The 24,817-nt window shown below is 34.7% G+C and overlaps 1 protein-coding gene across 1 annotated transcript in view; it reads right to left on the bottom strand.

Moving 5' to 3' along the window:
- Positions 1-24,817, bottom strand: part of TBX20 (T-box transcription factor 20) — a 54,106-nt gene that overhangs the window by 3,321 nt on the left and 25,968 nt on the right. The window contains exon 7 of the mRNA XM_005549809.5: positions 1,006-1,118. Coding sequence (XP_005549866.1) covers positions 1,006-1,118 — 113 coding nt within the window. The remainder of the gene's footprint in view (positions 1-1,005; positions 1,119-24,817) is intronic.

Genomic DNA, 24,817 nt, shown 5'->3' with positions numbered 1-24,817 from the left:
AAGATCTTTATGATAATCCACTTCCACTTAAGGAATAGTAAATATATTTCCTTTCTATGATTTTCTTAATAACTTTTTCTCTAGCTTGATTTCTTATTAGAATACAGAATGTAATACATGTAACACACAGGATATGTGTGAATTGACTGTTTAAGTTACAGGTAAGGCTTCTGATCAACAGTAGGCTATTAGTAGTTCAGTTTTAGGAAGTCAAAAGTTATACGCACATTTTGGACCACACAGGAGTTGGTTCCCTAACCACTGTGTTGTTCAAGAGTCAACTGTAATACTAGTGGTTCACTTGGACTGAGTAATAAGAAATGTCCTATGTTTTCATGGATTATATAATTTCATATTAAGGACATAAAACAATGACAGAGGACTCTCTCCCTACACGAACTTCCCTGTTCCCAGAATGGAGCACCTCTGAGCTCTTTTCTCTGGACTCTCTTCCCAGATGCAGAGTGCTGCTCTCTAAGCCTTGGGAACAGAGAAACTTTGTTCAGTTTCTGCTGTCAACATTGGGGCCACTGCCTCTATGTAATATCCTTCATTAGGAAAATCCTCTTTTAAAAGTGTTTTCTATTTTGGTCTTTGATTCTAACAAATTATTCCTGACACAGATGGAACAGATATATTCCCTGATTTTCAGATTATGAAACTGAGGTTCAGAAGGACTTGGGGACTGACCCCAAAGTTCAACAGCTCTTATGTACTAAATCATGGACAAGTAACTCCTGATCCCTGACTCAAAGGCTCAGTTTCTTTCACTAAAAAAAACAAACCACAGGAAACCTGCAGGCAGCATCATCGCCTATGATTCAAAGGCAAAATAATGAAATGTGTGAGAATCAGCGTAGGGGCTCTTCCTTCCCAGGGAGGCTCCTGAAATCCTTTCCGGGCATCGTGTACTCTGAGAACTGGCCGTCTCATCAACGACCTGCCCCCATTCTCCTTTAGGTGCTCTGGCTCCCAGCAATTCCATGGCCTTGGAAGCTACCTTACCTCGATTTGGGGTTGTCTGACTCTCATCCCCCAAGACATCTTCTTCTCCTCCATAGGTACGGATGGGTGAGCGCGCATAGGAATGCTTTTGAATCAGGCTCTCCACACTTTCCCTAGGTTAGAGTGACACATCACAGGTTAACTAAAATGTAAAGGACTCAGAGATAGAGAGAGGTCTTAGAGGTAACTCACTAATCAGTAAAGCCATTTTCTCAGCCAAAAAGCAACCACTGCACAGAAAGATGAAATTCAAAACATGTACATTTATTCTACTGTACAGTGACTCCTCAGAGACATGACCTCAGGTGTATGACTGCAAGCAAACATGACTGACTAGGACATGGACAATCCCCTGAAATACTTTAAAATGAAGGACAAAGGGGTGAACAGGAGCTATGAAACCTGACCGCAGGAATATGGAATTCCATGATGTGAAAAATAATGAGTGAATGAATTTACTACAAGGAGCTGCAATGACTCTTCTTACTGACTTCATCAGCTAACAAATACAAAACAAATACTCAGTTGATACAAATTGCACTGATCCAACAACCGATGAAATGTTGGCAAAAAGTTCAAATTTTCATTAGTCATCAAAAGACTCTAATATGCACCAAGAAATCAAACAAATTCATAGATTATAGTACAATATGGATAATGAACACTAAGATCCTTGTTGCTCTAAGACTGAAAATTACAAAAAACCCATGAAGAAAACACAAATGGCCAATAAGGAGTTTTAGCCTCTAGGTAAATTGGTACATTGTTTTGTAGATGGTCTTCCTCCTGTAACATAGTCTATCAACCAAAGAGTAAGGTTAACTTTAAAAAATAAAAAATTATTTTGGCATTGGACAATTTGACCTTCTGCTTTAAAAAACAAAAACAAAAACAAAAAAAGACAGTACAATTTTAGCCAATTTGTTTGCCAAAACTGCATACTGATAACAGATTAGTCTGCATGGCACACATTTCTGGAACAGCTGTGGCCCAAAGACCAATGCCAAACTGACCACCGAAGGACAAAAGAGGACTTATAAAATACGTGTTACATAAGGAAGGACAAACAAAACACCACATTTCATACTGAGGGAATAAGCACAGCAAATAAAATGTCATAATAACTTTTTAAAATGTTAACACTTCTCAACATTTCACATAAATATGCAAACTTTACCTGCGAAAAATTACTACCTAATTCATAGTAAATTTGGTGTTGTAGAAAGCTTGTATACCCACATAGATGAAGGCATTTTATAATATATAGTATAACTATGAGGACTTAAGGATATGCCTAAAAGGAAAATTAATTCTGCAACTATTTAAGTTATATTTCTATTCTCAAACGGTTTTAGAGTAAGAAGAAAGCACCACCTCATATTGTCAAAATAACACAGCATTAACACATAGGTGTCAAAAAGAATGAGGTCATTCCATATGTACAGATATGGAATAATTTTCAAGATGCAGTAAGTGAAAAAAGTAAAATACAGAATGATATGTAAAGTATGCTACCATTTGTGAAGTTAGAACACAGGATATGTATGTTCACATATGCCTGCACGTGCATAGGATTTCTAGAATGTTCCAGTTTCCAGAACAAGAAACTGCCTAGAAGAGGTTGCCTCTGCGGGGTGAAACCAGGAACCTGAAGAATTGGAGTAGTGATTCTCAAACTTGTGTGTATGTTTGAATCAACTAGGGATCTTGAAACAAACAAAAAAAACTATATTAAGATATGATTAAAATACAGAAAGTGGCACATATTTAAAGTGTACGGGGCCGGGGCCAGTGGCTCACGCCTGTAATCCCAGCACTTAGGCAGGCCCAGGCAGGCAGATCACCCAAGGTCAGGAGTTCAAGACCAGCCTGGCCAACATGGCAAAACCCTGTCTCTATTAAAAATACAAAAATCAGCTGGGCATGGTGGTGGGCACCTATAAACCCAGCTACTCAGGAAGCTGAGGCAGGAGAATTGCTTGAACCTGAAGGCAGAGGTTGCAGTGAGCCGAGATCACGCCACTTCACTCCAGCCTGGACAAAAGAGCGAAACTCCGTCTTAAAAAAATAAAATAAAAATAAAGTGTATAGTTTGATCAGTTTGGACATATGTACGCACCAGTGACAGCATTGCCACAAGTAAAATAATGAAAATATCTAACACTTACGAAAGCTTCCTCAAGCTCCTATGCTCCATGGTCCCCATTGCAACAAATCTTTCCAAGGAAACCACTAATATAATTTCTGTTTTTGCAGATTAGTCTGCATTTTCTAAACTTTTATAAAGATGAAATCTTATCTAATATATTCTTTTTTATCTGGCTTTTACTCAGCAGATTTTAAGATTTATCATATTGGGGCATACATTAATATTTCTTGCTATGAGTAGCATTATATTACATGGATATATTATGGTTTATTCACTTATTGATGGATATTTGACTTGTTTCAGTTTTTGAATGTTACAAATGAGGCTGCTACACATATTTATGCATACTTTTTAATAAATGGACATATACTTTTATTTATCTTGGAAAGACACCTAAGGATGAAATGACTAAATTGCATGGTTAGATATAAGTGCAATTTATAAGTGCCAAACTATTTGTCAAAGTAGTCATACAATTTAGCATTCCCACCACCAGTGTATGAGAATTCCAGGTCCTCTATACTCTCACTAACACCTGATATGGTCAACATTTAATTTTAGCTATTGTAATACGCATATGCTGGTATTCTATCATACTTTTAATTGTGTTCCCCCAATGACTATAATGTTGATCATCTTTTTCTGTGCTTACTTGCTTCCATATTTCTAGCTGTTAATATTCTGTTCATTTAAAAAATCAGGTTGTTTTCTGAGTTTTTAGATTTCTTTTTCTATTCTGGGCACTGGTGTTTATAGAATATACGATTTGCAAATATTTTCTTCTAGGCTGTGGCTTGTCTTTTCTCCTTCCTAAACAGTTTCTTTCTAAAAGCAGAGTTTTTAATTTTGATGAAGTGCAATTTATCCATTTATAATTCTATGGATCATGCTTTTGGTGCCATATTTTAAGATCTTTGCCTAACCCAAGACCACAAAAGTTTTCTCCTAATTTTTTTCTGAAAGTGTTATAGTGTGAGGTTTTATGTTTGTGTCTATGATTCATCTTGAGTTAATTTTATATATGAATGAGTTATCAATTGTTCATTTTTGTGCTTATGAATATCCCATTATTTCAACATTACTTGTTAAGAAGACTGTCCCTTCTCCATCACATACATGTGGGTCTGCTCTTGGACTCTCTATTCTATTGATGTGTTTGTGGAACTTGACACCAAAACTATACTGTCTTGATTATCCTAGCTGAATAAAAGTGTTAGTACTTTTGACATTAGAATTAGTACTCTATCTTTTTTTTCAAAGTTGTTTTGGCTATTCTAGTTCTTTGCATTTCCATGTGAAATTTAATATTACTTTGTCAATCTCTACAAAGAAGACTCCTGTAATTTTGATCAGGATTATTTTAGATCTACATATCAATTTGTGCATAACTGACATCTTAATATTGCATCCTTCAAATTATGAACCAGTATATCCTTCCATTTCATTAGGTCTTCTTTAATTTCTCTCAGCAATGTTTTTGTAGTTTTAAGTACATACATCTTGCATATCCTTTGCCAGATTTATCCCTACTTTGTATTATAGTAAATACTGCTTTTTAACTTCAATTTCTGATATTCATTTATAATAGATAGAAATACAATTTATTTTTTATATTGATCTTATATTCTGTGAACTTGCCAAACACTTATTTGTTCTAGTGGGTTTTGGAAATTTGGGGTTTTTGTATAGATAATCATGATGCCTGTACACAAAGATAGTTTTACTTCTGTCTTTCCAATCACAATGACTTTGATTTTTCCTGACTTACTGCAATGGCTAAAACTACCTGTACAATGTTGAATTGGCAGTGGTAAGAAGGGCTGGGCACAGTGGCTCATGCCTGTAATCCCAACACTTTGGGAGACCAAGGTGGGCAGATCACCTGAGGTCAGGAGTTCAAGACCAGCCTGACCAACATGGGGAAACCCTGTCTCTACTAAAAATACAAAATTAGCTGGGCGTGATGGTGTGTGCCTATAATCCCAGCTACTCGGGAGGCTGAGGCAGGAGAATTGCTTGAACTCGGGAGTCGGAGGTTGCGGTGGGCCAAGATTGAGCCATTGCACTTCAGCCTGGGCAACAAGAGAGAAATTCCGTCTCAAAAAAAGAAAAAGGAAAAAAGAATGGACTTGTTCTTTATCTTACAGAAAGCATTCAATTTTAAAGGCTGAAAATAACCTTTACCAGACTAAAGGTTCTCTTCTATTCCTAGTTTGCTGAGAGTTTTCAAGAATTGAGGTTGAATTTTGTTAAATGCTTTTTCTGTGTCTCCTGAGATAATCATATAGTTTTTAGTTTGTCAGTATGATCATTACATCCATTGAATTTCAACTGTTAAATCAACCTTCCATTCCTGAACTAGGCCCTAGTTATTTATGTCATATATTATCGTTTTTTAAATTCAATTTCCTAAAATTCTCTTCAGAATTTTTCCATGTATATTCATGAAGAATATTGATCTTTCTCTAGTTTTAGTATCAAGATAAGGCTAGTCTCATAGAATTAGTTAAAACTCTTCCCTCCTCTTCAATTTTCTAGAAGATTTCAGGTAGAATCATCATTATTTCTTCCTTAAATGTTTGGTATCATTCACCAGTGAATGTGGACGTAGAGTTTTCTTTGTAAAAGGTTTTTAACTACAAATTCAAAATTATCAGAGTATCTGTTTTCTCTTGAATGAGCTTTGGTAGATTCTGCCTACAAGGAATTTGTCCATTTTGTTTAAATTGTTAAAATTTTAAGCGTACATGTTCACAATATTCCTTTATTATCTTTCCTTTTAATACCCGTAGAATCTGTAGTGATATTACTCCTTTCATTCTTGATTATGGTAATTTATATTTTCTTCCCTTATTTTCTTGGTCAGTTTGACCAGCAAACGGTCAATTTTATTAATCTCTGCTTTTTGTTTCATGGATTTTTCTCTACTGCTTCCCTGTTTTCTAGTCCATCAATTTCTACTCTGATGTTTATTATTTTCTTTCTTCTACTTGCTTTGGGTTTCATTCACTCTTGTCCTAGTTTCTTGAGATGGAAGATGAGGTTATTGATTTAGGACCTTTCATTTCTAAAGTAGAGATGTAGCACTATAAATTTCCTGGAAGTAATGTTTCAGCAGAATCCTGCAAGTTTTTATATGTTGTATTTTCATTTTTATTCAGTTCAAAATATTTTCTAATTTCCCTCTTGATATCTTCCTTCCCGCAAGGGTTGTTTAGACATGTGTTATTTGACTTTCAAATATTTGGGGACTTTCGAGATATCTTCCTGTTATTTTTTCTAATATAATTCTATTATGGTCAGAGAGCACACTTTGTATGACTTGAATGCCTTTAAATTTATTGAGACTTTTTTTGCGTAGAGTGTATGATCTTTATAAACATTCTGTGTATACTTGCAAAGAAGGCATATTCTGTTAACTTTAGATAATATTTTCTTTTTTTTTTTTTTTTTTTTTTTTTGAGATAGAGTCTCGCTCTGTCACCCAGGCTGGAGAGCAGTGGCATGATCTCGGCTTTGCAAGCTCTGCCTCCCGGGTTCATGCCATTCTCCTGCCTCAGCCTCCCAAGTAGCTGGGACTACAGTGGCCTGCCATCACACCTGGCTAATTTTTTTGTATTTTTAGTAGAGACAGGGTTTCACCATGTTAGCCAAGATGGTCTTGATCTCCTGACCTCGTGATCTGCCCGCCTCAGCCTCCCCAAGTGCTGGGATTACAGCCGCGAGCCACTGCACCTGGCCTAATTTTAGATAATATTTTCTAAACATCAATTGGGTCAAGTTAGTTGATACTGTTGTTCAAATCTTCTGTGTCTCTACTCATTTTCTCTCTACTTGCTCTATCAATTATTAAGAAAGGGATATTAAAATTTCCAACTAGGATTGCATATTTGTCTGTTTTTTCTTATACTTCTGTCAGACATAAAGATGTAGGACTGTATATTACCTTGAAGAATCGAGCCCTTTATTAGTATTAAATTATCTACTTTATACCTAGTAACATTCTTTGCTCTGAAATCTACTTTGATATTAACACAATAACTCTAAGTTTTTCAAAATTATTGTTAATATGCTACTTTTTTTCATTGCTTTACTTTCAACTTACGTCTTTACACAGAAAGCATATTTGATACAGGCAGCATATAATCAGGTCTTACTTTTTAATTCAAAGCAATCTCTGCTTTTTGAGATATTTAGTGCATTTATATTTAATGTGATTATTGATATAGTTAAGTTGAAGTCTGGCTATTTGTTTTCTATTTGTCCCATCTGTTCTTTGTTATATCTTTCCTCTTTCTTGCTTTCTTTTGGGTTTTCTTTAAATGATTTCATTTCATATCCTTTGTTGGTTTATTAGATATAACTTTGTTTTGTTATTTTCATAAATGACTTAGGATTTATAGTAAATATCTTTAAGTTGTCACAATCTGCCTTCAAATGATATTAAATCTTTCAAGTTAGTATAAGACCCTCAAAATAATATATTTTCATTTCTCCCTTACAGCCATTGTGCCATTCTTGTCAAACATTTTATTTTTTACATAAACTCTATTCTAATTGTTATCATATTTGTTTAAAAGGTTAACTATCTTTTTAAAATATTTAATTAATAATAAAAAATTAATGTACTTATCCATGTAGTTCTTATTCCTGTGCTCTTCATGCCTTTGTTTACATCCACATTGACATCTGGTATAATTTTCTTTCTGGTTGAGGGACTTCCTTTAACATATCTGTACCGCAGTTTGCTGGTGGTGAATTCTTCGCCTTTTGTATGTCTTTATTTTGCTTTTGTTTTTTTGAAAGATATTCTTGCTGGGTAAAGAATTCTAGTTAACAGAGTTGATTTCTCTTTCAGTACAGATGATCCCCAACTTGCAATGGTTCAGCTTACAAATTTTCAGCTTCACAATGGTGCAAAAGCAGTAGGCATTCAATACGGTCCTCGGCTTATGATGGTGTTATATCTGGACTTAGAAACTTTTGACTTATATTTTCAATTTATGATGGGTTTATCCAACCATGACCCCATTGTTAGTCAAATAGCACCTGTTCTTTAAAAACGTTGCTTCACTATCTCCTCATTTACTTTGTTTCTGATGAGAAATCTGTTCTCATCCTTATCTTTGTTCCTCTTATGTAATATGTCTATCATTCTCTGGCTGTTTTAATATTTTCTTTATATCACTAGTTTTGTGTAATTTGACTATAACATAATTTGGTATTATTTCTTCTTGCTTTTTGAGCTTGGGTTTGTTGGGCTATTTTGGATTGTGTTTACAATTGTCATTAAATTTGAAAAATTTTTAGATTTTTTTGGGGGGTATATTTTTTGTCCCACCTCCCAACTACCTTTAAGGTCTCCAATTACACAGATATTAGGCCACTTAAAATTTTCCCACAATTGACGTGCTTTCAATTTTTAAAAATTTATCTTTGCTCCTTGTGTTTCATTTTGGATAGTTTCTATCACTATGTCTTTCAAGTTCACTAATCTTTTCATCTGCCATGTCTAATCTGCCAATAATCCCATCCAGTATATTTTTCATTTTACACACTGCCATTTTCATCTTTAGAATTGTGACTTTGATTTTTGGTAAATCTTCTACATCTCCTTAATTTCTGGAATGTATGGAATGTAATCATAAAAAGTGTCTGAATGTCCTTGTTATTAATTAGAATAGCTATGTGAGTTCTGACTTAATTTCAACTGATTATCTCTTCATTATAGGTCATATTTTTCTGCATCTTTGCATTCCTGGTAATCTTTAATTAGATACGAGGCATTGCCAATTTTGTCAGGTACTGAATTTTTAAAATTCTATTTATAAAGACATAAATATAAGACATGTGTTGAGGTTTCTTTTGGGATATAGTTAAGTTACCTGGAAATAATTTGATCCTTTGGGAGTTTGCTTTCAAGATATTTTAAGTAGGACTGGAACACTATTTAGTTGAGGGCTAATTTTTCTTCACTACTGAAGCAAAACCCTTCTGAATACTCTACCAAATGCCTTCTAAGTCACAAGATTTTCCAGTCCAACTGCTTACAACAGGCATTATCTCTTGGCGAGCACAAGGTACTGTTTGTTTCCCCCTAATCTTTTCAGGTGCTCTTCCCTGCAGCCTCTGATAGCTTCATCATATGGATTCCCTTAGCAAATTGCAGCTGAACACTCAAAAGGGATCCTCTATAAATCTTCGGAGTTCTTTAGGATCCTCTGTAGATCTTTGAGTGCTTTTTCCATGCAGCTTTCACCTCTCCTATTGTCCTTCCTATGAATTCTCACTGTCTTGGTCTCTGCAAACTCAGCTCCAACCTCTCAACTCAGGGAGTCTGGTGGACTCTGCCTGTATTCTTCACCACTGCCCTCATTTGTTTCCCATCCCTCAGAGATTATTGTCTTTTGTTGCCTGATACCCAGTATCATAAAAAGCATTGTTTTGCATCTTTTGTATGTTTCTTAGTTGTTTCAGGCAACAGGGTATATTCGGCCTTTGCAGCTTTACCTTTACTAAAAGCAATGTCTCTCCAGGGAAACTTCCAAAAATTCCAAAGCCGACACCACACTCCATACCAATTAAATCACAATCTTTGGGAGTGGGACACAGGCTTCAGTAATTGTTAACATTCCCCCCTGGTGATTCCAATGAGCAGGCAAGTTTAGAAATGGAAGATAGATGTGTGGATGGATACTTTTCACCATATACTCCTGTATAACTTTTCAATTTTTGATATATGTATTATTTATTTAAAATTAATTTCACATTACAAAATGAGACTGTGATAACCCACCAATGAACAAAAACAAAATAACTGCTGGTCTAACACTGATACTTTGGGAACCTATTATGAGTTGGTTAAAAAATATAATTATGCTGATTTTTAAATCAATGTAATTTATGTATGGTAAGCTGTGCAATATTTTGGAAATATCATGGGCTTTAATTTCACTTATCAAATGCATGAATGAATAGATGAGTAGGTGGATCATCTACAACCATTTTCACATTCTGGCTTTGTTACTTTCTTAACCTCTCTTCATCTGCAAATTGGGGAGCGTAACATCTGCTTCATAGGGCCACTCATTCATTGAAAAAAGGGTATTGAGTCACTACTATGAACAAGGAATTGAAGAGATAGCAAAAAAAAAAAAAAAAAAAAAAAAAAAAAAAAAAAAATCCCTGTCTAATGAGTGATGAGGGTAAAGAGAAAACTGGGAGTCGGGGTGAAAAGTGGGGGAGAGAATAAGAAAAACATGCAGTATATTAGATGTTGATAATAGTGCTATGGAAAATAAAAATAAAACAGAATAACAATAAGAAGCATTACTATAAGGATTAAATCAGAAAATGCATTTGAATTATCTAAAATAGTGTCTGGCACATAGAACTGACAGTAAATTTAAGTGCCTTTAAACATATATCTAAAACAGGCAAAAATATTTTATCCTCTTAGATTATATTTTTTCCGATTTATTCTACCTGTCTGTATAATTCTAATTCAGAATAATGTGGTCCAAAAAAGAGGATTTTTCTCAGTGACTGAATGCTAAAGTCGGTGGAGAAATTGACTAGAATATTACTCGCAGTTCTATTACAAAACTATATCTGACATCAAAGAGAAATGTTAAGCTTTAGTGAGTCCATTATCACTTGTTTAAAAGTGTAACCTATTTTTAAATATCCCTTGAACAGACTTACTGAATCCCATGAGTTACGCTTGTTGAAGTGAAAACATTTTATCATTCACTGAGAGGTACTGGTGAATATATTCAAAGCAAAAGTTAATGGGGAGGATAATTTGGCATAACATGGACCCTAATTAATTTACCAGCTGCCATATATTTTAATCTTTATATACAAACACCTGATAATGTTGAATCCCAGCAGCCTAAACAGCTGATGTTATTTACTCACAGGCTTAATTTACTACAATACTAGAGAGTGACTATCTTTTGAGGTCATTAAGAAGAAAGTCAAGTGAGCTGAGCAACCCCTAGTAACACGACAACTATAACATACATTCAAGCTGATGTCCTTTAAGTCTGAACCATAAGTCATATTAACAAAATTTTACATGAACATAGGAAAGAATTAGGTGCTGGTTGTTTTCACATGCAAAGGAACTTGTTTCAACATCTTGGAAGGTATTTTTTTGTACATTTATAAAGGATTTGCTGTCCATGGGCCCAAATTCTGGATGGTATTTTTCTAAGGGGTATTCCTCTTCCCACAAATTGCATATAACTACTAAATTCATGCGCTTAATATTTTTTTTAGAAAAGAGTGTAATAGTTACATCTCTAAAAAGCACACTTAATAAGATCATTTAAATATCTTTCACATAACACACACAAGACAAATAATTTCACAAGTAATACAGTGAAACATTGTGAAACATTTTGCTTTTCTATAAGAACATTATATTCATTTTTCCCTGGCTAGATCACTGGTATCATTACTTATGCTAGTCTCTAGGAGGGGAAAAAGAGGGATTTTATTGAAATGATTTACTTGTGTCAGGCCTGGAAGTGAACTGAAAGCAATGGCAGTTCTTATATAAAGGACGGCATAATTGAATTATTGCCTTTTAAGTGATTGAAAACAGTGGTGCATATCAGGGCCATCTCTTCGAAGATGTTACAAAGAGAAGTCAGGCCATGTTGTTTACTTTATGTCTAATCCCTGTTTCCAGCAGAACGAAAAGTGCAAAGAATTTGTTTAGCCTAGAAGCCCACTGTGAGAATTTCTAAAATGCTGTACCCTGAAAAGTGAGGATGACTCACCAAACAGGTCAAGTGATTTTGGTATCACAAGCTATGACAGTATCTTGTAATGCTAGTTCTGTCACATCCCAATGGAACAGACTTACCTTTGGATTTAGTAGACTTTTAGTAGTTTTAGTAGACTTACCTTTGGATTTAATAGGTAGATAAAATGGGTACTGTTATTGAAAGTCAGTCTTTCTAACATCTAATGCTAAATATTTTTTCTAGGCAAAAAAAAGTGCATCATTACCTTATTTGATCTTTAAAACATCTCCTCTGACTACTTTGTAACCATCAATTTCAGAAACAGTACACATGTCAGAGACGCAATCATGGCCAGAAAATTGGCAAAACAGGATCACTACAATGATTATCGTGCTCTGCCAAAACATTCAGAACCATTTGAAGTCATTTGGACTATTTATTCAAACTCTAGACAAGCAAAACCAGCACTCTTATCAGTACTGAAACCGGTTGCCCTTCCTCTATCTTTGAAACTAAAGTGCAAATTTCTGAATGCTCAAAAAGCAAAACTTTCCCTTCCCCTCACATTCTCCTTTGCAAAACCACTGTTCCTAACACAGTCCTCTTTTACTGCAATTACTAGATTGATGGCAATTATATGTTTTCAGGTCTGTCTCCACTACTACGCTGCTGGTCCTTGATTGAAAATAATAATAATACTTTCTTGATCTAGGCAGATCTCAGACTAAAGTCTGAGAACTAGAAGCACCTGGAGGGTTCATCAAAGGACAGATTGTCAAGCACTATCCTAGAGTTTCTGTCTCAGTAGGTCTGGGGTGTGGCCTAAGAAGGTGCTTCTCAATATGTTCCAGGTGCTGCTGATGCTGCTGAGAACCACTGCCCTAGTGAAGTGGTTAGGGGCATGTTTGCTGGAGCAAGTCTGCATATCTTGAACCCTGCCCAGCTACTTGCCAGCTGTGTGCTCGTGGGCAAATTACTTCACTTTTTCATGCCTCCCTTTTCTCATCTGTAAAATAAGGATATCAATATGATCAAGTTCTTAGAGTTACTAAGATTAAGTGAATTAATACACAGAGAGCTTAATTGGTACCTGACACATAAGTGCCAATAAATGTTTATAGATAACAAAATTAAACTATCTTTATTGTTATTATTGAGCATCAAGATCACGTGTTCCAGAAGCTGCTTACATGATCATAATCATTTTAGATGAACTTGAGACTACCAGTCTCTATAACTTGCCATGCTTTGTTTAAACCTTCCTTCCTTATACACGCCAGAGACGAAATTAATATTAAGTGTTATTTCAATTTACATTTCTCTCCTAAATATAGACCTGGCAAAACTGTGTTCAAGGAGAAAATGTCAAATCCATTAAAATCAAATATAATTTGTAAAAAACAAAATATATAAAGTTGTTTTTGGTCATTAATTTGTTCATTTTTATATCACATCTTACTGAGACTGTAAATAACTCCTTGTCACAACATTTTTCTAAAGATTGATGCAGATATATTGTAAATTACTGGAAGACAATGTATCAATATTCATAACTTCCACAAAATACTTAATAAATGAAAACTTTAGATAATACAATTTAGGAGGTATTATAAATCATTAATTTAAATTTGAGAACTGAAATATACAATCCATTTTGGAAAAACAAAATGACTCTAACTTAATCTTTGAAAAAGCTTTTAGGTTTTAGTTTATTTCTAATTATTTGACTTAATCTTATTGATTTTTCTTTTCAGTAATATACATTTCTGGTTTTGTATTATCATTAGAAACTTAAATAAGTAAACTGTACCACTGAAAAAACCCAAAAATTATTATGCTTAGTTTTCTAAGTTGTATGACTATGACAACCAAATAAAAAGTCTGACAAAGTACAGATTACTCAGCTCAGAAAAAACATCAGTAAACTGTGAGGCAGGCAACAAATATTCTTCATACACAGATAGAAAGAAAGACACAGCAAGAAAAAAGGGATAATTTACAACCATAAGTTAATTGTGAATAACTCTATCAAACTCACTGGTCTGGCACCTTCAGTTCATACCATTTTATAAAATAAATGCTTCCTCTAAAAAGCTGTGGATAAATGAGTAGCATTTTAAGTGCAGAAACACATCTTGCTAACTAAAAAATTTTGTGGTGACCCCTTCTATAATTTGAAAATAAATTAGTTCTGTTTAACACCATTCCTTCTTTCTTGCTATTGCTGTCAACGGATTTTGATTTTATTAAATTAACATACTTTATTTAAAAGCAGACTTTTTTTGAGATAGAGTTTCGCTCTTGTTGCCCAGGCTGGAGTGCAATGGCACAATCTCGGCTCACCGCAACTACCACCTCCCCGGTTCAAGTGATTCTCCTGCCTCAGCCTCCCGAGTAGCTGGGATTACAGGCATGCACCACCATGCCAGGTTAATTTTGTATTTTTAGTAGAGACAGGGTTTTTCCATGTTGTTCAGGCTGGTCTCAAACTCCCGAGCTCAGGTGATCCACCCAGCTAGGCCTCCCAAAGTGCTGGGACTACAGGTGTGAGCCACTGCGCCCGGCCCAAAAGCAGACTTTAATCTGGCTACCAAACAAATCTGCTTCCATTATATGCATGCAGACTTTTATACTAAGTCTATCTTTGCTAAAGATGTAAAGAAAATTCTTTCTTTCCCAAGAAGCTGTGCATTCAGATTCTTTATCTATATCTGGGCTTTGGCATCTTCTATACAGTAAGCAACTTCTATAAAATAAAGACGTGGTGGAATGGATTAGATGATCTTGAAGATTTACTATGGTTTTAACGATTTATAAATCTGTAAATATATAAACAAAAGTAAACACTTTAAAACCGCTGTTTTGAAAAATCCCAGTACTAACTGCAAAAAACCTGCAGTCCTAGACCCATGTCTTCTACTATTTGTGTGGCACTGGGCAAATCACTTGAGCTCCTGTGGCCCTAACCGCTGCATTGTTATAATGACAAGGATAAACTAGGCAACTCCTGAATTTCATTCTAACTTCAAAATAAATACTTCCTAGAAAACCAATTAATTGTAGTCTGGAAGTTTAAAATCAAAATACCAGGGTATGCTTTAGTATATAATTTTAAAATATGTTTTTACTATTTATTTTATATGTGAGAAAGAATAAAGCACATACTAATAATTAAATATAAAGTTATTTCCATTTTTACAGGATTGTAATATTATAATATGTTGCTCTATTTTCCAGAAATAAAATTCACTCCTTGAGTTCTGTCTCTTTGTTCTGACATCTATTATAGTCTGAACATTTATGTCCCCTGAAGATTCATGTGTTGAAACCTAATCACCAATGTGACAATATTGAGAGGTCAGGCCTTTGAGAGGTGACTAGGATGAGAGGGTGGAGCTCTCATGAATGAGACTAGGGCCCTTATGAAAGAGCCTGAGGAAGCTTACTTGCCCTTTCCACCAAGAAGGCACCATTTATGAAGCAGAGTGCATGTCCTCACCAGACACTAAACCTGCCAGTGCCTTGCTCTTAGACTTTCCAGCCTCCAGAGTTGTAAGAAATAAACGTTGCTTAGAAGCTACCCTGTTTATGGTCTTTTGTTATAACAGCCCAGATGAACTAGGATACATCTAAGCACCATTGTATTCCTGGATCCCATCCCTCCAAGCAGAGGGGATGCAGCTGTCCTCCTCTGTCTCAGAAGCCTAGTCTGCTCTGTGACTCCTCTTACAGAATGTGGGTCTCAAGGGGAACACTGTGGGTTAGTGGGAGCAGGGGGCAGCAAACGTTTTTCTGTAAAGGGCCAGATAGTAAATATGTTAAGTTTTACAGGTCATATGGTCTCTGTCAAACATACAACACTGTCATCATAACACAAAAACAGCCACATACAATACTTAAACAAAACAAAACAAAACAAAACAAAAACAGACCATGTTCCAATAAAACTGTATTGGTAAGCAATAGAATTTACTTTCATATTATTTTCACATGTCAGGAAATATTACTTTAAAAAACTTTTCCAACCATTTAAAGAGGTGAAACCCATTCTTAGCTTTGGGCTGTACCCAGCAGGTGCCAGGCTGCAGTTTGCCAACCCCTGCTCTAGGCTGTTTACCTGATTAGATGTGTGCCCCACTGACCCTGCACTGCTCCTAAGGAAACATGCTTTGAAAACTCTACAACCCAACCCAACGCTGTGTTAGAACCAAACACCACTTTCTTTCGAGCACCCTAAATTATTATGAAAGACCCAGGAATTATTCACAAACCATGAACTTCTTTAGCAACTACGCCAAAATATTTACTTCTTCATTATGCTGACGTAGATCAAATTTCCCACAAATTCCCAGAATATTAGATTTGCAACTTGCTTTCCTTAAGTCTCCTTCCTCACCTAAACTAATAGAGAACACTTGAGCTCCGAACAAAAAGGGCCATATCCCACTGGGCTTAAGCCCAAACTTCATGTGTTTGAAAGTTTTATTCAGTGCAAGTGGTTTTAAAATCACTTTTATAGAGACTTTCAGTATGAATCTTAGACCAATAGGGTGATATAAGCCTTTATATTTAATTCCCTGACCTACTAATATGAACAAGAAAACAAGAGAAACTCAAGAAATGAGGGAGGGTGCCAAGTATATATTACAATATTTCAGCCACACACAGCTAAGGAGTAAGGGCAGCACCAGTCAGCATGCCATCCATCAGCACGTAAGGAAGAAAGATACCTGGGGTGGAAACAAACAAGGCTTCTGTTGGAACTTCATCAAAACCCCAACTTGGAGTGAATGGGGTTAAAGATGAAAGCAGATCTTTGAGCAGTTCTTTTGTGAACAGGTTCCTACACAGCTGAAGTCTAGGAGGAAGGAATCCCACGGCAGCCCTCCCAGCCAGCATATGGTGTATTTGGCACACTGAACAGTGTGGGCCATCACCATCGCCAGCTCTGGAGGGGGACATGAGGCTGCTGTGCTGGGTGAGGGAACCAGCACTGCCCCAGCTGGTTTCTAGCTGCTGAGGCAGAGAGGGTAGCCACATCAATGGCAAGTCAACACTCCTTTTTCAGAAACGACTTCCTTATCTATCTGTAACAACTCTCTAACTTAAACAGAATTTCCACATTGGTAAAATAACAATAAATGTGTTGCCCCTTCTTCAGTCTATACCTGGAAGATCTAACAAACAGCCTCAGGCTTTTACTCAGAATCAATTTCAGCTCCTAATATTAAACAGACATTCTATTCTACAGATGAGCTAGAGAAAAATAATTGGACATTACAAAATATTCAACAGTTCAAAAGAAGAAAAGTCATTAACAGAGCAGAACAAATGACTTCTTCTGAAGCAGACTTATTGCAAGAAACAGAAGGACACATTTTAAAATCTCTAATTTGTGCTTTTAAAATTTTAGTAAGATTTAAGAAGACCCTCTATTAATAAAATAGGGACAAGTAGCCATTTGAAAAGGAAACAATCTGAGCATGTAAAATTACACTTAGAAATAACACAACAGTAATTCTCACATTTTAAAGGAACTCGGTAAAGACAGAAGACAGAATATTAGATGCTGCAGAAAACAGAATCAGCAAATTAGAAGATATAAGAAGTTCTCCCAAAATTCTGAGTAAAAATCTAAAGAGAGAAGATAAATGGGGAATAGATTAAGGAGATGCAACATACGTTTGCATTAACATTAAGAAGATAATTTCTAAAGGATGATAAGAAAGACCAATGAATAAAATTCAAAGTCCAAGATTATTTAAGCAAAAATGATTTGTTGAGGGAGGAGAAGTACAAAAAAATCTCTATTTCCTATTGTATAGGACAACAAAATACACACTTTCAGTCTTGGCAAGAAAAAAAAAAAAGAGAGAAATATCAAAAGAAAAAGAAAAGAAGAAAATTTCCCTGAGATCAATTAAGACTTGAATTTTCAATTGAAAAGGCTCAATTATATTTAAATACTAATTTAAAAAACTACAACTGAACAGATACTGACACAATTTCTGAATTTCAAAGATTGAGAAAACGTTCTAGAAACATTTTATCCAGACAGAGAAGAAAAAGTAAGTTTCCAACGGAGAAAGACAATGGGTTTGGTATCTTTTATTCCACAATACTTCAAAACTAGATAACAATACTTAAAAGGAAGGTTGAAAGAGTTCTAGGCAAAAGGACTGTGACTCTAGTCAGGTTCATACATAATGGCAATGGAGCCTCTCAGTTATGCAAGAACTCATAAAGAAGATGACCCACTTATATCATTCCTCAACCAATTACTCAATGTTTACCAACAACTGACAATAAAGTCCGAACACAATTCCAATAATTGAAGAGAGTAGAGAAGAAATGAGCAGTAAACAATGAATATGCCTGCAAGTAAATTTAAAATAATTGCGGCTAATCTATCACAATCCTGATGTTCATTAAGAAAATAATTTAAGAAAGATGATAAGAAAGACCAAGGGCTAAAAATCTGATTTTAAGTCCCAGATTATTTAAACAAAAATTACTGGCTAAGGGAGGAGTAGTATCCTATTTTATAGGATAACAAAACATATACTTTAATTCTTGGCAAAAAAAAAATTGAGAAATATCAATTTTACAATGATGTTCTATTAGAATTTAAGGGCAGTAATTATTAAAAAGGAATATAGTGAACATTAGAGAAAAGATTTTGGTTTCAGATTAACTAAACTGGGTTTAAGGTTCAGCTATCACAAATCATGTGAATTTAGATAAATTATTAGCATCTTGAAGTTTTCATGATCTCATCTACAAAATAAGAATAATAGTTTCTTTGTTAGATGATTTTTTTTTGAAATAATATATATATATATAGCCCATTATCTGACACATGGCACATGTGAGTGTTGGCCATTATTGTTAATAATAAAGGAAAGAAAACTCGATAAATATAACAAAAGACAGAAAAAATAAATAAAAACTAAAGCCAATAGCTATATTAAACAGAAAGCAGAAACAGTTCAAAGAAACACCACCAAAAATATCAGTTATCATAATGCTTGAAGCTGGGTTAAGTTTTTCTATTGAAAAATAAAGACCCTTAGATAAGACTTTAAAAATACAGCTACTCTGTATGCTGTTTTTATAAAGACACATCATTCACTCACTCAACAAATATTTGGATGCTCACTGTGTGCCAGACACCATTCTGGGATCTGGGGATATGGTTAGGAAACAAAATACAAAGGCTTTGACCATTCAGATATGCAGGGCAGCACAATCCAGTAGGAAGGTTAAAGACCCTTGGGCTGGGACAGGCCTCGCCATATTCAAGAGATGTAAGCAGGTCTGTGTGGTGAAGCCAGCAAGCAGGGGAGAGTAGAGTTCAGAGAGGTAACTGGGACAGGTGGGGTAGAATCTACAGAACCTTTGAGGCCTTGTCTGGACTTTAGATTGTACTCTAAATTAAAAGGTGAGGAATTGGAGGGCTCTGAGTATGAGTGATGTGATCAAATTTCCTTTCTTTGGGAAGATTATTCTGATGGCTGTATTGAATAAAAATAAGGCCAATATTGAATGAAGGCCAATAAGAGTGGAGGCGGAGAGATCAGTTAGAAAATTAATGTAATAATCTAGGAAAGAAAGGACAGTGGCCTAGATCAGAGTGGTAGCAGTGAAGACAGTAAGTAGTTGGACTCCTCTGGACTAGAAGGATTAGTTGACAAGATGAGTTAATTGTTTGGATGTGTAAAATATGAGAAAAAGAAGAGTCAAAGATGACTCCAAGTTTTTTGGCCAGAACACTGAGAAGGATGCGGTTATGAGCAGCTACGATGGGAACAGTAAGGGAAGAGGTGGTGTGGAGGAGTGTGGTTAGGCAGCCAGGTATAGGTATGTGAAATCTGAGGTGCTCTTAGGGGGACAGGGAAAAGTAAAAGCAATAGCCAGTCAGATATTTGAATCTGGAGAGACCAGAACCAGAAATGTAAGTTCAATAGTCATCAGCATATCATGGTACTTAAAGGCATAAAACCAAGACACAGCACCCAGAGACCAGATGTAGACTGAGAAGTACAAGGACTAAGGTCTGGAACACATGGTGTTTACAGACGAAGGAGATGAGGAAGAATCAATGAGGGACGTACAGAAAGCATGGTAAATGAAGTGGAATAAAAAACAGAAGACTGAGTGGTCTAGGAAGCCCAGAAAGGAAAGAGGGGAGAATGAACAACTGTGCCAAGGGCTGCTGACAGGCCAAGGAAGATGAGGTCTGAGAACTGACCACTGGGTTTAGCAACGAGGAGGTCACTGGTGACTTTGACAAGGGTGGACTAGAGGGTAGTGGGGATGAATGTCTCAGAGGCAGAGTAGAAGACAGAAAGGGAGGGAAAAAATGGGAAAAGAGAACATACAAAACTTTTTCTGAGGAACTTTAAGGAGTGGATAACTGGGAAAGTCAGCAATTCAAAAGACAAAGGGGTCAAGAAAGGGTTGTTTCTTCTTAATGAAAATGACAGGATATTGATGAGAGAGAGAATATTGCTGTAGTCCTATAGATTTTTAAAAATTAAAGGGTAAACAAAAGAAAGCAAAAATTTAAAAAGGGTAGCCATATAAGATTAAAGTAGAACTTGAGACAAAAACAATTACGTGGGACAGATATTAACACATATTTGACCAATAAACAATGGAACAGACTAAGAAAGTTGTTAAAGTAGTATTCCCCAAAAGAATACTGCACCCAGGTGAATTTATGGACAAGATTATAAAATCTTCAGGTAAATGATCATTTCTTTGCTATTCAAACTGATTCTGACAATAAAAGGAAGGAAAATATTTCAATTAATTTGAACAAATTAGCAGAAACCAATACCAAAAACTGACAAGAGAAGGTACAAAATCAAATAATTGTTTTGAGACTGATACAAAAGGTCTTAAATAAAATATAAGTAGTTTAAATCCAGTAACTTAAGAAAACAGATAAAAATCCAGGCAGGAATATAAGGATGGTTCAACATAGACAATATGACTATATTATAATGTCATTTAAAATTTTAGAAAAGGAAATAATCTCAATAGATGTTAAAAGATCATTTAGTATAAATTCAATTAATGTTAAGATAAAAATCATTAACTTAGGTATGAAAGTTATTGCTTTGGTATAATAAAGAATATTCTTCTGAAACCAACAGCCACCAAAAACCATACATAATGAATCAAGAACAAGACAAAAATGCCAACTATTATTATCTTTCAATGGCGTCCCAGAAATTTTAATCAGTGTAATAAAACAAGAAAAAGATTTTTAAAGTATAACTATTAGAAAGGAAGAGATAAAATCATAATTTTTGCAAATGAGATAGCAATTTAACTAGAAAACACAAGAGACTAAAATGAAAATTTATTAAAACTGATTTTTTAAGTTCAGTAAAATGGCAGAATGCCAGACACATAGGAATCAACAGCTTTTTGCAGACTAAATTAGGCAGATTTCTAATTTAAAATTCTATTTACAAAAGTAAGCACCTCCAAAAAATCTCTCTCGTGTTTTCCAATAAAAATGTAATGTGAGTCACATATGTAATTTTAGATAAGCTCAGTTGCCACATTAAAAAATATATATTAAAAATATATTTTATATTAAAACACAATAACCCAAATTATTATTACAATATATCTAATTGATATTTTTAAATGATTTTTTTTCATATTGAGTCTTCAAATTTTAGTGATTTTTGGTAGTTAGCTAACCTGTTTGTGTGTTTGCCACACTTAACAGTGTATTTCACATCCTCACTAGCCACCTGTGGCCAGCAGCTGTTGTATCAGACAGAGCAGCTATCATAGGCCTAGATGTGTGCCTAAGAACATCTGTGCAGAACTTACAAACTCGAAAATGGCAAACTGCTACATAACACAGGAGATTTCAGAAAGAGGACAAACATATTACATATTCATAGATGAGAATAGGAATTTGTGTCTTTGAATACTGATATCACTGTTAAGATATCAATTTTCCCTCCCAGGTTGTTATATAAATTCAACACAAGTCTAAGCTAAATTCCCATAACATTTATGTAGAAAACCTGACAAAAGGATTTCAAAGACTGGAAGCATAAAGATCAAAGACTATCAAGAAATTTTTAAAATGACAAGTAAAAAAAGATTGGAATTTGCCATATCAGATATTTAAATATCAAGTATTTACAATTTAAGAAAATTACAACAATATCATACTGGCAGCTCAACAAACAGACTGTAAGAACTAATATGCATAAGAATTTGGTACAGCATATGACAAAGGGAGAGTGAAAAATAAGTGGGAAATGAATACATTAGTCAATACATATTCATAGTATTCAGGCCACTTGTAAAAACATAAAGTTATATGTCTATTTTATAATGTTCACCAAAATAAATACTACACAAGTCAAAGGTTTAAATGAAAAACTAAAAAACAGTAAGGTGATTAGAAAATCTATAGTAAATGTTTTTATTATTTTGGAGTGAGAAAAGTTTTCTAGGATAGAAATCAAAGAACGAGAGCAACAGATTGGTGATAAAACCATCTATGTACCAAAAGCATAAATAAAAAGCTAATTTTCAAACTGGTAAAATGATTCCAACATACATGAACAATAAAATACTAATACCCTTGATACATAAGTAGCTTTTATAGCTCATTTAGAGAACAAGGTGAACAATCCAAAAAAAAAAAAAAAAAAGACCTAAGGACATAAACAGGCCAATTCCCAGGAGAAAATACAAATGTTCACCTATGAAACTGGCAAAGATGAAAAGACGATGATCATGTCTGACAAAGGCATAAAGGAATGGGTAACTGCTGTGAACAACCTTTCCTGAAGGAAACTTGGCAGTATGCATAAAATGCCTTAAAAACACATACAGTCATGTGCCACATAACAATGTTTCAGCTCACAACATTCCATGTATATGACAGTGGTCCCCTAACATCAGAATGGAGCTGAAAAACGTCTATCACCTAGTGACATCACAGCCATCATAATGCAGCAGCATAACACGTTACTCACACGTTTGTATAAAGTACATCATACTTGATAGTGATAACAATGATGTTACTGGTTTGTATATGTACTATGCTATAATTTTTATAATTATTTCACGGTGTACTCCTTCTACTTATCAAAAAAAAAAAAAAAGTTAACTGTGAAACAGTCTCAGGCAGATCCTCTGGCAGGTATTCCAGAAGAAAGCATTATCATTACAGGAGATGTGTGTTATTGCCCCTGAAGACGTTCAGTGACAGAACATGTGGAGGTGTAAGACAGTGATATTGATTATCCTGACCCACGGTAGGCCTGCTGTGTCTGATGATGTCTTAGGTTTTAATAAAAATGTTTAGAAAGTAAAAAAAAAAAAAAAAAAAAAATTGAAATAACTTACAGAATAGGGATATAAAGAAAAATGTTTTTGTACAGTTGTACAATGTGTATGTTTTAAGCTAATCTCTTACAGGAGAGTCAAAAAGTTAAAAAGTTTAGAAAGTAAAACAGTTACAATAAGCTAAGGTGAATTTATCCTTAAAGAAAAATATTCTTTATAAATTTGGTATAGCCTAAGTGTACAGTGTTTATAAAGTCTACAGTAGAGTACAGTAATGTCCTAGGCCTTCATATTCACTGACCACTCACCCAGTGCAAATTCCAGACCTTAAGCTCCATTCATGGTGAGTGCCCTATACAGGTGTACCACTTTTTATGTTTTATACTGTATTTTTACTATGCCTTTTTAATGTTTAGGTTCATAAATACCTACCCTTGCATTACAGCTGCCTGCAGTATTCAGTACAGTAACATGCAACACAGTACGGTTTGTAGTCTAGGATCAATAGGCCATACCAAATAGCCTACGTGTGTAGTAGGCTGTACCATCTGGGTTTGTGTAAATACACTCTATGATGTTTTCACAATGACAAAATCTCCAAACAATGCATTTCTCAGAAAGCAGCCCTCCTGTTAAGTGACTCATGACTATACATCTTTCCACTTATATGAGGTACCCAGACTAGATAAATTCATAGATGCAGAAAGTAGGATACAGATTACCAGGGCCTCAAAGGGACAGTAAATTGGAAGTTATTTTAATGGGTACAGAGTTTCCATTTGGGATGATGAAAACATTCTGGAAACGGATAGCAGTGATGGTTTTGCGACATCATGAATGTACTTAATGTCACTGAATTGTACACTTTAAAATGGTTAAAATGGTCAATTTTATGTTATATATATTTTACCACAATTTCTAAAACCTCTATTGCATGGCTATGAAGTTTATTAAACCATTCTCCTATTATTGAATATTTGGGTTCTTTTTCCAAATTTTTTAACAATTAACAATAATACTATGATTAAAAAAAAATCCTTTGACTCAGCATTTTAATTTTGTGGATATTTATCTTACGGTAATAATTAAGAAGATGTATAAAGATACGTATTTTCCTCCTGGCACTATCTGTGACAGCGAAAAATCAGAAACCTAAATAACTAATGCAGAGGATTAGTCAAATAAATTACAGCACATAATGGAAAATTAGAAAGCCGATAAAAAGTATACTGCAGATACATATCTATTTATATTAAGGGGGAAAATTAAAAATAATATAGTTGGCAAGATAAACTTTAAAGGAAGTAAATGTTCACACATGCATAAGAAAGTATCTGAAAGAATATATAATGGGTTTTGCCAGCGGTCATCTCTAAGAAAATGGGGTTTCACTGCTTTTTTATGCTCTTTTTCTTACTTGTCCGTATTTTCTGATTTTTTGGCAATGCACACAAACTCTTTTAGTAGAAAGAAAAAAATTAATGAAAGAAACTTAATTTTGAATACAACATAGATAACTCCTCCCAGTTATTTTTCCTTTCTCAGAAGTGTACTGGACGAAGTTAACCGCACC

The sequence above is a fragment of the Macaca fascicularis genome, chromosome 3, assembly GCF_037993035.2.
Source record: "Macaca fascicularis isolate 582-1 chromosome 3, T2T-MFA8v1.1".
NCBI classification, from domain to species: domain Eukaryota; kingdom Metazoa; phylum Chordata; class Mammalia; order Primates; family Cercopithecidae; genus Macaca; species Macaca fascicularis.
The sequence above is the reverse complement of the archived record's forward strand: the minus strand, read 5'-3'. Positions and strand labels throughout refer to the sequence as shown.